The following is a 15,345-nucleotide window of genomic DNA, read 5'->3' as shown; positions in this document are numbered from 1 at the left end:
CGACGCGACTCGAACTTTCTCGACCAACTTTTGCACTTCGAAAAAACGACGATTTTATCCGCGATTCCACTAATTCCGCACTGCACTGGTGCCCATAACCTCTTGGGACTTTTCGTCCAAGTGGAATAAAAAAGGCGAAATTAGTTTAGATAATCAAACAAAGGTAAAATATATTTCTCGCGTCTTTACACTTTGAGCGTTCGTTTGGGAATGAGAAAAACAATATGGCGCAGCAAGCCTTGCGTGCGCTCGCTCGATCGTTGTCGTTGTGTTAGTGTCATCTCGCTGCTGAGGCCGAGGGGTCGGCACACGGTGTAATTACCAATAGAAAACTGTCCATCTCACTCATTCGAATGGTTGTTGCCTTGAGAAGTGAGCAAGATGCACGATTCTTTAGCAACCGGCAGTGTCCATTTGAAATGTTTGTCGCGCTTTGTCTGGAGGGCAAGTTGACAACAGGCCAAGGATGTAGACCTAGCAAGGTGCATGCATCAGAATGTCGGAGTTGCAAATGCTCTTGATTTAGGGTGATCTCGCTAATTAAATATTTTTTAAAGTTTTTGTTCTTCTTAAAAATATATTTTATAAGAAAATGAAATTTTTTATGTAATCAGCTGAAAACAATTTAAAATGCATTCCCCAGCGTTTCAAACACGCTTGAGGTAATTTAAAAATAATTTGTGTTTACGTGAACTTTCAATGTACAGTTCCGCAAAAAGTTATTTTTGCAGAATCTAAGATTTTTTAACAACAAAAAATTGCAAACCAACTGTACTGCTCACATGCATTTCTCCATTAAAATGTTAAAATTCTGACTTATTATTTGAATTTTTATATTTTTATTTGAACAAAAGTTTAATATACCATTTTTTTTTTTTGCTTTTTGGGTGTTTTTGCATAGCCATCTCGGTTCCAACCCATAGTTGGATTTTAAACAATCAAAAAGCAAAAAAAATGACATAAAAAAATCAAGGTTTACTCGCATTTTTTTTTTATAAATGTCATTCATAACGTCACTCTAAAATCCCCCTACCCCCCTTTGTCACACTTTTCCTATACTTATAACATGCAATGTCACGCTCAAACCCTCCCCATCTCCCCCTTAGAGCGTTAAATACTTTATGAATGACGCCCAAAAAGAAATTTTTGGCAGTTTGCCCCGACAACAACTCCGACATTTCAATGCCTACCTTTACCAGTCTATTTTCCGTATTTTCCATGACAGCTTCAAAACTCTAGACGTAAAATGACGTAAACGACCATCACCAAACAAAAACAGTTTCCCGTCACTTTTTTTTTGCGGAGACGATTAAATTTGTTCGATTTCGAATATTGTAATTCGTTCCGGGACCGGGAATGTGTAATTGAGGTGGAAAAGACAGTCTCAAAAACTTATTCACACGTGCTTCGAGATGGTCCCAAACAAAGAAAAGGCCGCCGTGGCCCTGAAAGGGGAAAACCCGGCAAAACCGGTGGTGTCCAAAAGCAGAAGCGCGTAAACCGCAAGAATGCGCTGTTGGCCGATGGAGTACGTCGTTTTAAGAAGGGCAAGATCGCCGCCCGGAAGGAGCATTTCTCGCTCAAGAGCCTGAAGATGGTCCGCACGAAGAAGCCTAAGGTGGTGAAGAAGATCAGCGGTGCGAAGAACGTTGGTGAATATAAGGTGCTGGTGAAGAAGTACATAAGCTACCTGCCGACCAAGTCGCTGATCCGTTAGCGGTCCGCCAAGCGGTGTTTCCGGGACCACAAGCGCTACATCCACAAGACGCTGAAGAAGGTTAAGGTGAGGATCCTGTTGCTCGGTCGCCATAAGGGAAAGCGCATCGTCCTGCTTATACACGGAAGTCGGGTCTGCTGCTGGTGACCGGTCCGCACAGCCGCCCGTTTCATCGCGTCTCGTAGAACTACGTGATCGTGACCAAGCCCCGCGTCGATCTGCGCAAGGCCAAAATCTCGAAGCACATCAACGACGCACGCCATGGCGGAAGGTAATTATTATTGAAATTGAATGTACCTAAAATGTTTTTTCGTGGAAAGGTAGCTCAGGGGGTCCCTTTTCGATATCTGTGACCTAGAAAATATTTCACCTAGGGATTTTCGATTTTTTGTCATTTTCAGTTTTTTAACTGTATAAATGGAGGCGCACGGTACTTTTGGTTACTTTGCGGTTGCACAGCACCTCCCAAATGCTTTTAATTGCAATGGATACTGATCAAAGGGGTCGTCCATGAAATATTTCACAATATTTAAGGCCCCACCCACCCTTACAACCCCCCTCCCACCCCACCCCCCTAATTTATTTAACAAAGATAATAACATTATTTTTAGTATGCGGCGTCCATAAAGTATGGCACACTAAAATCAGCAAAAAATAACCCCCTCCCCCCTATGCCACACATTGTCACGCAACCCCCCCCCCCCCCCTCTTGAAAAGTCCGGCACGTTTTGTAATTTGTTTTTTTTTGACATTTTTATTTTTTTTTAGTTCTGAGTTCAATCAATGCCTTGTGTCATGTTTGATTTATGAGTTTTTTTTTTTTTTTTTTTTTTTTTTTTTTTTTTTTTTTTTTTTTTTTTTTTTTTTTTTTCAAATAATCATTTATTTACCAGTTTACGTTAAGCTTTTACAATACATGAGAATTTCAACAGATGTTCAACAAGGTTCCGAAATGTAATACAAATTGTTTTCTTTTATTCCACCTAAGCTCCCTAATACTCTTTTTAAATACATACAAACTACACTTTGGAAATTTTCTAAAGACAAATCCTACAAAATGTACCGTAATCCATAATGCTGCTTTTTGTTGAATACTATTTTTATCAATATGGGAGAATAATATGTCTTCTAAATCATTACACCTTACATTCATTCGGGTTCTCAAAATCTGTTCAGTCCAATTTCTAATTTCCATAACGTTGGGACACGATTTAAGGCGATGTAGATTGTTATCAATTTCAAAGCAGATTTCACATTTATCATCAGTTACTTTTCTTATCCCGTATTGAAATAATTTAAATCTATTAGGAATCAAGTCATTTAAGAAATTATAAACACTAGATCGATCTTCTGGCTGCAAAAAATTTGAACTTAGGTTCAGCCATGCAGTTTCCCAGCTCATTTGCGGATATTCTATTTCAACTTTAGGTTTAAATTTAAATTCATCAATAAAATATAAATAGATAAGTTTGCACGAGTCAAGATTGTAGTTGCTTTTTATCATATTTGCAGTTTCCAGCCATTCTCTCGAGTTACGCGATAATTTAGATGGATATTTGTATCGAAGTAAATATTCATCATTACTTGGACAATCAGATTGTAACACATTTCTTATAAATATTGCCTTGCACTTACTTTCAGGGTCTTGAAGTCCTAAGCCGCCATTTTCTACTGAAAGATATAATTGCCGTCTATCTACTTTAAAAATTTGATTGTTCCATATAAAATTTCCAACACTTGCCTTAATTTTTGCTAAATGAATATTTTTTGGAGGAAAAATTTTGGCTATATACCATAGTTTTGAAAGTACAAACGAATTGACGAACCAACATTTTTCTACTAAACTCAGCTTTCTGAAAGAGTTTAACGTTAATCTATATTTTATATCATTCACAAGTTTATTATAATTTTGATCAATGCTACTGTTCCAACTATTTTTAAAAACTACACCTAATATTTTTAAATCATCTGCTTCAGGAATAAGAAACGGTCCTGAAATGCAATTATTTATTCTCAAAAATGCCGATTTCCTTTGATTCAATCGAATTTTAGCAAACTTTGAGAATGATGAAATGATTTGTATTATTAAATCAAATTCTTCACAGTTGCGTACGTAAACATTTAAGTCATCAGCATATGCTGTAACTTTAAGGATCTTGTCATAAGCAAGAATACCGCAAGTATTTGCATATATTCTTCTGATTAACGGTTCTATGTATAATACAAATAATAACATACTTAATGGGCATCCTTGGCGCACCGAAGCTTTAATTTTAAATTCTTTGCTTAAAAAACCATTATATAAAACTCGAGAGCTTGCATGAACGTACAATTTCTTCACACAATCAATAATTTGCTCAGGAAATCCAAATTTCATCAAGACATCCCATAAAAAACTATGATTTACACGATCGAACGCCTTTTCTAGGTCCAGGCTCAACAAAAATCCTTTAAATCGTTTTGTCTCTGCTGCTTTAGTCATCATTTTCCTTATATCTTTAAGATTATCGGAACATGATAAATTTTTAACACACGCACTTTGACCAGGGCCAATTAACTTATCCATTTTTCCTTGTATTCGCGCTGCTATGATTTTTGTTAGTAATTTATGATCAGTATTTAAAAGAGTAATAGGTCTATAATTTTCCAATTGTTTATTGTCACCTTTCTTGGGAATCAAAATCACAATACCGTCCGTAAACTCTTTTGGGGGTGAATATGTTGCGGTTAAATATCCATTCAACAATTTTGTCAAATCTTTTTTAATTAAATCATAATGAGTTATATAAAATTCGTATGTAAGGCCGTCAATTCCTGGTGATTTTTTCTTATTACAAGCATTAAGTATATTAAAAATTTCTTCTTCAGTTATTGGATCAATCATCGTCTCCCGATCATCATCATCCAATGATTTTGATATAGAGTCTAAAGGATTCTCTTCATTTCTTAAATTTGTACTAGTGTTATCAATATCAAATTGTTTTGAAAAATGTTGGAAAATAAGTTCATCTAATTCATTTTTTTCTGTAATAATTCCATCAGATCCTTGAAGTCGTAAATATTGACTGTCATGACCTTGATTAATTTGTTTGGAAACTTGAAAAACACTAATTTTTTCTCCCTCTGAAATATTAAGGTTTGATAATTTTTTTGAGTAGTTATTCAGTCTGTTGTACTCAATTTCCATAAGCTTCGTTTTACATGCAGCAATTTCAGCAGTAAGATTTTCCCCCTTGTGTTGCCTTTCAGCCATTTTTAATAATTCTGATAAATAATTTGATTTCTGCAATTGGGTTGCGCTATTAATTTTCCAGCTTTCTGTTTTGTAAAATTGTTTAATCTTAGGTTTTAAAATAAAATGCCACCAGCTGTTCAAATCTGTATTATAAGTTGATCGCGATTTAAGCTTAATGTATTCATCTTGAAATCTTTTAGAAATCTCTTCCGAATCAAGTAAGCTGGGATTAATTTTCCAGTACCCTCTGCCCTTAGCACAAATATGATCTTTTAATGAATTAACTTTAATAATGACTGCATGATGGTCCGAAAATGCCACTGGGATGTTCTGCAAATCGATCACTTCATTTACAAACTCAATCGGTCCATAAAATCTATCCAACCGAGAGGCCGAATCGCCACGAATGAATGTAAAAGCTGCTTTTTTCAATTGTTTAGCTATGTCTTTGAATGAAAATAGGTTAATTATGTTTTTAAGTCCGGCACAAAAGTTTTTAACGTTGCTGCGAGTGTCATCGCCATCTAAAATACAATTAAAATCACCACATAAAACAGAAAATCGTGTCCCAGGTTTGTTTAAGTGTACTGCTAAACGATTTGTGAACAAATCATTGCGTTCCCGTCTTTTGTCAGAGCCCGAATGCGCGTAAATATTAACATAGTTTATATTATTCAAAACAAACGATACTATTCTCCCATTTGGATCGAGCAAAACATCTTTAAAATTGAAACTCTTTCTTATTAATACAGCGGTACCCTTGTTATCCTCACTAATATTGACCAACGGAAAGTGTGTTGGTATAAACAAGAAATTATCATACGCAACCTCCTGTAACATCACAATATCGATATCATGATTGTATACAAAGTCCCTAAGCAAACCCTTGTTGACATCTGTACTGGTACTGTTAAGATTAACTGTGGCAATTTTATAGGAATATTGCATCTTTTCGTTTTATACTACACACACACATTCACACAAACACACTCACACACTCACACACTCTCTCAATAACAATTGGTCAGGTGAACTCACCTAACCTCACTTTAGATCCACCATTGCTGCGTCTTCTTCGGACGCCTTTCCATCGCTCGTTTCCGTGTCCGTCCTCTGGTTGCTCGGAGAAGGTGAGCCTTCGATCAGAACGACCGGCACCTGAGCGTTCGCGTTCTCCTTTTGCTTCCGGCTGTTCAGCGATCGAGACCTCGTTCCTTGCAGCCTCGCAAGTTTCGGCGCGTCTGGAACCTTGAACAGGTCCTCTGGATCCGAATCCGCGTCGGTCGCTTTCCTTTGCCGCAACCCCCGGCCGCGAAGCTTTTCCTTGATCGGGATGGTTACCCACCCTTCCCCTTGTTCCCCTTCCTTGCGCTGCTCCTGCCCCGGCTTGTTTAGTGTAGCCTGTTCCGGTGTCGAACATGTTTGAACGTTCGTCGGGAGATCCGGGAAGTTTTTGATCATGTCGTTCCAGCTAGGATTTTTTGATCCGCTTCCTTGACCCGCTCCTTGGCCCGCTCCTTGACCCGCTCGTTGGCCCGCTCCTAGGCCCGCTTTTTGACCCGATCCTTTCGCACCGCGGTCCAGCGGTGGGTGAGCATAAGATTCCAACCGACTTTGCACTGTTTGCTTCTTCGGACAAACCGCTTTCAAGTGCTCTGTCGACCCGCAAGAGAAGCACTTGTTCTGGAAGCCGTCATAATACACCCGCGCTCTGATGTGTTGGACGTACACCTGAGCGGGGAGCTCCGCGGTCACCTCCATATGGATACCACGGACACCGTTCCATATGGGGAACCCGGTCTCAGCCGGAAACCGTTCTCGAACCATCTGGTGGATGTTCCCGAATTTCCCGAACACATCTGCGATAGCTTTGTCATCTACTTCTGGCGGTAGACCAAATACTCTCACGTACTTGAACACTCCACAAGCGGCCGAGACGGCCAACTGAACATTCGATCCATCCTCATACCCGAATTCCACGTGGTTCCCGAACTTGGCAAGAACGTCCAGCATAAGCTGCTTCGTCCGGAATTTCACAAGAAGGCTGTAGTCCTCCTTGTACATAGCCGAAAGCATTTCCTCATTCCAGTTCTGTTTCCGGAAAAACGCGAACATTTCCGAGTTAGTTGGTCCACGGTTTTGGGCACCAAATTTTAGCTTCACAGTGTTCTCGCGCACAACTCTCGCCTCCATTTTCTTACACTTTCCGGATCAAACTCAGTTCAAGGTCAAGAGATTATTTTCACAATAGCTCAATACTCGATACTTCTGGTAGCGTATAACTGCACACGTCTGAAGCGAGTGGAAGCCGACAGTAAACTGATTAAGCTTATCTAACATCAAATAACTTTTTTGTAAATATTTTAAGCCTGAATTTTCATTTTTTTTCTGTTTCCAGTACCAGTTGCATATACCTAGCTCGACTAATTTCAGCACAACCGATTAGCAGAAAAGGGAGTGGGTTATTTTTTGCTGATTTTAGTGTGCCATACTTGATGGATGACGCCTCATACTAAAAAAAATGTTATTGTCTTTGTTAAATAAATAAGGGGGAGTGGGGGGGGGGGGGGTTGTAAGGGTGGGTGGGGCCTTAAATATTGTGAAATATTTCATCGACGACCCCTTTGATCAGTATCCATTGCAATTAAAAGGATTAGGGAGGTGCTGTGCAACCGCAAAGTAACCAAAAGTACCGTGCGCCTCCATTTATACAGTTAAAAAACTGAAAATGACAAAAAATCGAAAATCCCTAGGTGAAATATTTTCTAGGTCACAGATATCGAAAAGGGACCCCCTTAGCTACCTTTCCACGAAAAAACATTTTAGGTACATTCAATTTCAATAATAATTGCCTTCCGCCATGGCGTGCGACGGTTACTTCCGCTGGGCCTGCAAAAAGAAAACCTGTACCGAGGAGGAACTCTTCGCCGAAAAGGAGGTGAAGTACGTTCCGTCGGAACAGCGCAAGGCCGATCAGAAGTTCTTGGACGAGGAGGTCCTGAAGGCCATCAAGGCGCACCCGGAGGACAAGGTGATTCGCCGGTACCTCAAGACGATGTTCTCCATGCCAACGTAAATATTATCTTAATGTTAAGCCTTTAGAGGATTCAGCTAAAGAGTTGAATCTGTGCTGCACCAGTCTGAGAATTTCTTGGGCCAACGGAGACTTAGCGGCACATGCAACCCAAATGCTGAAGGAATCCTCATGGTACCGCTAAAGAAGACTCAACCCCCAAACACATCATTGAGTAAGTATATTCCGTATTGCAAAAATCACCAGATTAGATTTGATTTCTACTATCAAGTACAAAAATTATAATTCGTTTGTGTATAAAATTTGTCCCGTTGAATCTAGATTTCGATTCTATTTTCAAACATCGTTTTGTATTGATGGTTGAAAGTTATACTTTTGAGAATTGTTTGATGACCATTCTTGAGTATTCAAACATGTTTGTATAATGCTCAATTTTGATCATAAAGCAATCCAAAGGTATACTTTTCAATGTCACGATCTACAAACGCGTCTGAAAATTACGTCGGATTCTAGATTCAGCGGGGCTAAAAAAAATTTGGACTTGGTAAATTTATGTTATTTTTATCGGAAATTAACACGATTTTTAAAAGAATTTCTATGGCACATTTACGTCGGATGAAATTTAAATTTCCAATGAATATAATGTAAATTAGAATCATTAATGACGTGCACTTTTGGTACATCATATGATGTAAATTTACCGGATTTTTTTTCTGTGTAGAACGGGCGAAGTTCAGCATCGACCAGCTTAATTGCCCCGGGCCAGCGAGATTGGACATGCTTGATGACGTCTTGCAGTAGCTTGTCGTTGCTTGTGGCCACTTTTAGAATGTTGAGTGCTTCGTCCATGGCCGCTGCAAGTTCGTCCTCGAGCTGGATTGCGACGATCACAAAATCCTCGTCCGGTTTGATCCGCGCGTCGATCAGTCTCGAGAGCATGTCAGCATAGCCAAAGTCTTGCGTTGAGATGTGCTCGATGTCAAACTCGTAGGAAAGCAGGATCAGCGCCCATCGCTGAAGACGGTTGGAGGTGTGAACCGGGATTCTCATCTTGGATCCGAACACGGCGACCAGCGGCTTGTGGTCGGTGTGAAGTGTGAACCTCCGTCCCCAGATGAAGCGATGAAACTTGGTAACACCGAAGATCAGCGCCAAAGCCTCCTACACACAAAAAAATATTTCCGAATGTTACATCATTTATGATGTAACACTTTTGCACGTCATTAAACATTTAAATTTAAATGCAATTTGATGTAAATTTGCAACAAAATAAACGTAAAAACATGATTTTACGTGTGATTCAACCGTTTACGTCGAATCTCAAGTTTACATGAACTGAGTTCACATGTGATTCATTTTTTCCGTGTCGAGTAAATTCACATATTTTTTTCTGTGTACTCAACTTGACCGTACACACAAAAAAATATATCTGAATGTTACATCATTTATGATGTAACACTTTTGCACGTCATTAAACATTTAAATTTAAATGTAATTTGATGTAAATTTGCAACAAATTATACGTAAAAACATGATTTTACGTGTGATTCAACCGTTTACGTCGAATCTCAAGTTTACATCAACTGAGTTTACATGTGATTCATTTTTTCCGTGTCGAGTAAATTCACATATTTTTTTCTGTGTAGTTCTGCTCGGCCGACGTCAACGTCCCAGACGCGTGACACACCACCTTGATCAAGCCGTCATCGTATCGATGCATTAAGCACGCGCCGACACCGTAGTTGGACGCGTCAGCGGCGACGATAGTTTCCAGCTCAGGGTTGTAGTGCACCAAAAGCAGGTCCGACCGGAGCAGGTTCTTGAATTTCTCGAACGACTCCTGGCAGCTTTCGTTCCAGTCCCACTTGGCATCCAGTGGGTGTCGGAGATCGTGCATGTTGCGAACAAACTTTCTGTAGAAATTGATCGCACCGAGGAAGGAACGCAAACTGCTGTCGTCATGCGGGGGTGGCATGCGGCAGATGGCGGACGTCTTGGACGGGTCCGGCCTGATTACTCGGTTGTTGACGATGAATCCCAAATAGGTGATCTCCGGCATGAAAAACGAGCATTTCTCGATGCGCAGGGTGAAACCCCACTCTTGGATGCGTTCCAGGACCTTCAGCAAACGTGAGCGGTGCTCTTCCGGTGTTCTGCCATGGACGAGCACATCGTCGAGGTAAACCTCCACTCCGTCGAGGCCAGCGACCATCGACTCGACGATCTTCTGGAAGGCGCCAGGGGCTGACTTGACACCGGGCGACAAGCGGTTGAACTCGAACAGGCTCAAGTGAGTGTTGATCGTCAGGAACTGTCTAGACTCCTTCTCGACAGGCACCTGCAGATACGCGTCCGACAGGTCGATGTGCGTGAAGATCTTGCTACCCGTAAGCTTGGCAAAAATCTCCTCGGGCAATGGCAACGGATGTTGGTTCGGCTGGATGAGGCTGTTTAGGCCAGTCGAGTAGTCCGCGCACACTCGCACTTTGTTACATACAGTTAAAAAACTGAAAATGACAAAAAATCGAAAATCCCTAGGTGAAATATTTTCTAGGTCACAGATATCGAAAAGGGACCCCCTTAGCTACCTTTCCACGAAAAAACATTTTAGGTACATTCAATTTCAATAATAATTGCCTTCCGCCATGGCGTGCGACGGTTACTTCCGCTGGGCCTGCAAAAAGAAAACCTGTACCGAGGAGGAACTCTTCGCCGAAAAGGAGGTGAAGTACGTTCCGTCGGAACAGCGCAAGGCCGATCAGAAGTTCTTGGACGAGGAGGTCCTGAAGGCCATCAAGGCGCACCCGGAGGACAAGGTGATTCGCCGGTACCTCAAGACGATGTTCTCCATGCCAACGTAAATATTATCTTAATGTTAAGCCTTTAGAGGATTCAGCTAAAGAGTTGAATCTGTGCTGCACCAGTCTGAGAATTTCTTGGGCCAACGGAGACTTAGCGGCACATGCAACCCAAATGCTGAAGGAATCCTCATGGTACCGCTAAAGAAGACTCAACCCCCAAACACATCATTGAGTAAGTATATTCCGTATTGCAAAAATCACCAGATTAGATTTGATTTCTACTATCAAGTACAAAAATTATAATTCGTTTGTGTATAAAATTTGTCCCGTTGAATCTAGATTTCGATTCTATTTTCAAACATCGTTTTGTATTGATGGTTGAAAGTTATACTTTTGAGAATTGTTTGATGACCATTCTTGAGTATTCAAACATGTTTGTATAATGCTCAATTTTGATCATAAAGCAATCCAAAGGTATACTTTTCAATGTCACGATCTACAAACGCGTCTGAAAATTACGTCGGATTCTAGATTCAGCGGGGCTAAAAAAAATTTGGACTTGGTAAATTTATGTTATTTTTATCGGAAATTAACACGATTTCTAAAAGAATTTCTATGGCACATTTACGTCGGATGAAATTTAAATTTCCAATGAATATAATGTAAATTAGAATCATTAATGACGTGCACTTTTGGTACATCATATGATGTAAATTTACCGGATTTTTTTTCTGTGTAGAACGGGCGAAGTTCAGCATCGACCAGCTTAATTGCCCCGGGCCAGCGAGATTGGACATGCTTGATGACGTCTTGCAGTAGCTTGTCGTTGCTTGTGGCCACTTTTAGAATGTTGAGTGCTTCGTCCATGGCCGCTGCAAGTTCGTCCTCGAGCTGGATTGCGACGATCACAAAATCCTCGTCCGGTTTGATCCGCGCGTCGATCAGTCTCGAGAGCATGTCAGCATAGCCAAAGTCTTGCGTTGAGATGTGCTCGATGTCAAACTCGTAGGAAAGCAGGATCAGCGCCCATCGCTGAAGACGGTTGGAGGTGTGAACCGGGATTCTCATCTTGGACCCGAACACGGCGACCAGCGGCTTGTGGTCGGTGTGAAGTGTGAACCTCCGTCCCCAGATGAAGCGATGAAACTTGGTAACACCGAAGATCAGCGCCAAAGCCTCCTACACACAAAAAAATATTTCCGAATGTTACATCATTTATGATGTAACACTTTTGCACGTCATTAAACATTTAAATTTAAATGCAATTTGATGTAAATTTGCAACAAAATAAACGTAAAAACATGATTTTACGTGTGATTCAACCGTTTACGTCGAATCTCAAGTTTACATGAACTGAGTTCACATGTGATTCATTTTTTCCGTGTCGAGTAAATTCACATATTTTTTTCTGTGTACTCAACTTGACCGTAGTTCTGCTCGGCCGACGTCAACGTCCGAGACGCGTGACACACCACCTTGATCAAGCCGTCATCGTATCGATGCATTAAGCACGCGCCGACACCGTAGTTGGACGCGTCAGCGGCGACGATAGTTTCCAGCTCAGGGTTGTAGTGCACCAAAAGCAGGTCCGACCGGAGCAGGTTCTTGAATTTCTCGAACGACTCCTGGCAGCTTTCGTTCCAGTCCCACTTGGCATCCAGTGGGTGTCGGAGATCGTGCATGTTGCGAACAAACTTTCTGTAGAAATTGATCGCACCGAGGAAGGAACGCAAACTGCTGTCGTCATGCGGGGGTGGCATGCGGCAGATGGCGGACGTCTTGGACGGGTCCGGCCTGATTACTCGGTTGTTGACGATGAATCCCAAATAGGTGATCTCCGACATGAAAAACGAGCATTTCTCGATGCGCAGGGTGAAACCCCACTCTTGGATGCGTTCCAGGACCTTCAGCAAACGTGAGCGGTGCTCTTCCGGTGTTCTGCCATGGACGAGCACATCGTCGAGGTAAACCTCCACTCCGTCGAGGCCAGCGACCATCGACTCGACGATCTTCTGGAAGGCGCCAGGGGCTGACTTGACACCGGGCGACAAGCGGTTGAACTCGAACAGGCTCAAGTGAGTGTTGATCGTCAGGAACTGTCTAGACTCCTTCTCGACAGGCACCTGCAGATACGCGTCCGACAGGTCGATGTGCGTGAAGATCTTGCTACCCGTAAGCTTGGCAAAAATCTCCTCGGGCAATGGCAACGGATGTTGGTTCGGCTGGATGAGGCTGTTTAGGCCAGTCGAGTAGTCCGCGCACACTCGCACTTTGTTTGGCTCACCGTTGACGGACTTTTTCTTAACGGCAACGATGGGGGCAGCCCAGTCCGAAAACTCCACCGGAGAGATGATGTCCAGCTTCTGGAGACGTTCTAGCTCGGTTTGGATCGGCTGCAGGGCGGCAAACGGCACGGAACACTGGCTGAACGTCTGGCAAAACGTAAAGTTTCACTTCGGCCTTCTTGCAGCATCCGAGTGAGTCGGAAAACAGCTGCGGGAACGACGCTTTCAGCCACTCCACGTTGTCCTTAGATGACGTCACCAGGTTGCAAACCGTGCTCAGGGGGACATCCCACAGGTTGAAGAGATCGATGAAGTCGAGGCCTTAAAGGTTCAGATCTTTAATGTTGGTCACGTACACTTCACCTGAACGATGCACTCCTTTCAGCGTGACGTCACAGACGATCTCGCCGATCAGGTCCAACGGCTGTCCGGAAGCAGTCCGAGCTTGCTGTGACGGTGGCTCCATTGGTGGTCGTCCGATGCGGTTCCAGCTGGCTTCCGTGAGGACGGTGATGTCGGAAGCACAGTCCAACTGGAGTTGAAGCTCGACGTGATTAATCACCACGGTCACAAACTTTCGGTTGCGGTGAACAGCTAGCTGTTTCACGTAGATCCCCCTGGTGTGCGCTGGCTTGCTGGACTTCTCGCGACGCTTTTTACCTGGATTCGACCGCACACACTGGCAGTACCCGTCCTTGTGGCCGACTCGGTTGCAATCCCGACAGCGATGGTTCAGGTACTGGCAAAACTCCACGTAGTGCAGCTCGCCACACTTCCAGCACGGTGTTCGTGGTTTGTTATTGTTTTTGCTGCTGCCACCACGACTGTTGCTGCTAATGCGTGGGTTGTTGTTGTTGGAGTTGATACTTTTAGAGAAACTACTAATAAGAAAAAGGTGTGATATCCAAGGATGTCGGCAAGCTCTTGGCACTAACTCTTCCCCTAGGATAGGAAAACAGAGTCGGCTCACCTCAGGTGATGGAGGACAACGCGGATCAAATAAAATACAGCAAATTTGTGGGAAATATCAAGGGAAGGGTTTTATTAAAGACAAATCAAGAAACTATGGAAATTAAAAACTACTATTTATTAAAAACTACGGAAACTACTGTGTGTGTGATGGGGGGGAATTTGGGCTATTGTGGGGGGTTGCTGGGGTTCTGGAACTGCTGCGGTACGTACCGTTGATGAACTGCTTCTTCTCCTACTTCTGCTTCGGCTTCGGTTGGCTCGAGTTCTTGGTGGGCTAGCACCACTCGGATGGCCACGCTCGCTTCAGCGCCGCGCACGGAACATCGACCAGTGCTCTTGGGTGGCAATGGCGGCCGTGGAAAACCGCGGGCTGGCTTGAGCGATGGCGGACGGATGGCGCGTACTGACCAGCAATGGCGTAGGCTGGTGTCGAGGTTTACGGTGTCTTCCTTCGTTGGCTCGATCGGGCGGACCACGGGATCACCGTAACGGTCGTTCCGAGAAGGGTCTCCTTTGTAATTAGGGCTTCAGCCCGAGAAATGCGCTCCTTAACGAATTATGGATCCGCAGATCCAGAGCGAAGGTCCTATTACGTTTAGGTGCATGTACTGGCTTCTCCGCACTCAATGTACATGGACCGACCCGTGCGAGTGTGAGGCGCGTACGCTTGGTGGACGAAATCAAAAGGTCCTGAACGAACAGCAGGGTGATGCGGGAATCCTTCTTCCGTCTTCTGCTGGCTCACTTTTAAACTTTCACTAAAGCACTTAACTTTCTCGCACGAACACCGGGATTGAAATCGCCGATTCACGGCGGTCAAACCTGCCTCGAAGGATCCGTCATCGGTCTCCTCAACCGTCATCCCCCAATACCGCCAACATCGTAGAAGCTTGCCCTTAAGTTGCACCCACTGGATACCCCTCTTGCACCCACTGAGCCCTTTCTTAAGAGACAATATTTTGTTGTGTTTGTTGACGGGGGACTACGCTATACAATCTTGGTGTTTCCCTATAGCTCGTAACCCAAAACATTGAACATTTACCACAAAGAACATTAAATAATAAATAAATAAATTAACATATTAAAAATACTAGGAATCTTGTAACTGAACGGTTACAGAGTTGTGAGGGGAGCGCGATCGTGTTGCAGCGGACTTCTGATCAGCTGATGAGTGTCGGGTAGGGTGGTTCAAATCCGGACTTTTTTGGGGCTACCCCTTGAAATCAAAGATTGACCCATCACTAGGCTAAATTCCAAATTTGAGCTCATTCTGACCACGGGAACCCCTCCCTCCAATCGCT

At 42.9% G+C, this 15,345-nt stretch overlaps 2 protein-coding genes and 1 pseudogene across 2 annotated transcripts in view; 2 read left to right on the top strand and 1 right to left on the bottom strand.

Moving 5' to 3' along the window:
* Positions 1-1,255: 1,255 nt before the first annotated feature.
* Positions 1,256-10,849, top strand: LOC120426365 (60S ribosomal protein L6-like; annotated as a pseudogene).
* Positions 7,572-8,160, top strand: LOC120426378 (60S ribosomal protein L6-like). Its single transcript, XM_039591136.2, has one exon. It carries the CDS (start codon positions 7,813-7,815, stop codon positions 8,026-8,028), a length of 216 nt encoding a protein of 71 aa, XP_039447070.1. The 5' UTR covers positions 7,572-7,812; the 3' UTR covers positions 8,029-8,160.
* A 653-nt stretch (positions 10,850-11,502) lies between the features above and the next one.
* LOC120426364 (uncharacterized) overlaps positions 11,503-15,345 on the bottom strand; it is a 33,275-nt gene continuing 29,432 nt past the window's right edge. Inside the window, exons 5-9 of the mRNA XM_052705942.1 lie at positions 13,436-13,950; positions 13,242-13,393; positions 12,209-13,180; positions 11,587-11,966; positions 11,503-11,518 (exon numbers count right to left, since the gene is read on the bottom strand). Of these exons, the coding sequence (XP_052561902.1) occupies positions 11,503-11,518; positions 11,587-11,966; positions 12,209-13,180; positions 13,242-13,393; positions 13,436-13,950 (2,035 nt within the window). The remainder of the gene's footprint in view (positions 11,519-11,586; positions 11,967-12,208; positions 13,181-13,241; positions 13,394-13,435; positions 13,951-15,345) is intronic.

This window comes from Culex pipiens, chromosome 1 (genome assembly GCF_016801865.2).
Source record: "Culex pipiens pallens isolate TS chromosome 1, TS_CPP_V2, whole genome shotgun sequence".
NCBI classification, from domain to species: domain Eukaryota; kingdom Metazoa; phylum Arthropoda; class Insecta; order Diptera; family Culicidae; genus Culex; species Culex pipiens.
The sequence above is the reverse complement of the archived record's forward strand: the minus strand, read 5'-3'. Positions and strand labels throughout refer to the sequence as shown.

Coding starts and splice junctions, on each gene's coding strand:
- LOC120426378 (XM_039591136.2), top strand. CDS start 7,813: ATGGCGTGCGACGGTTACTTCCGCTGGGCCTGCAAAAAGAAAACCTGT.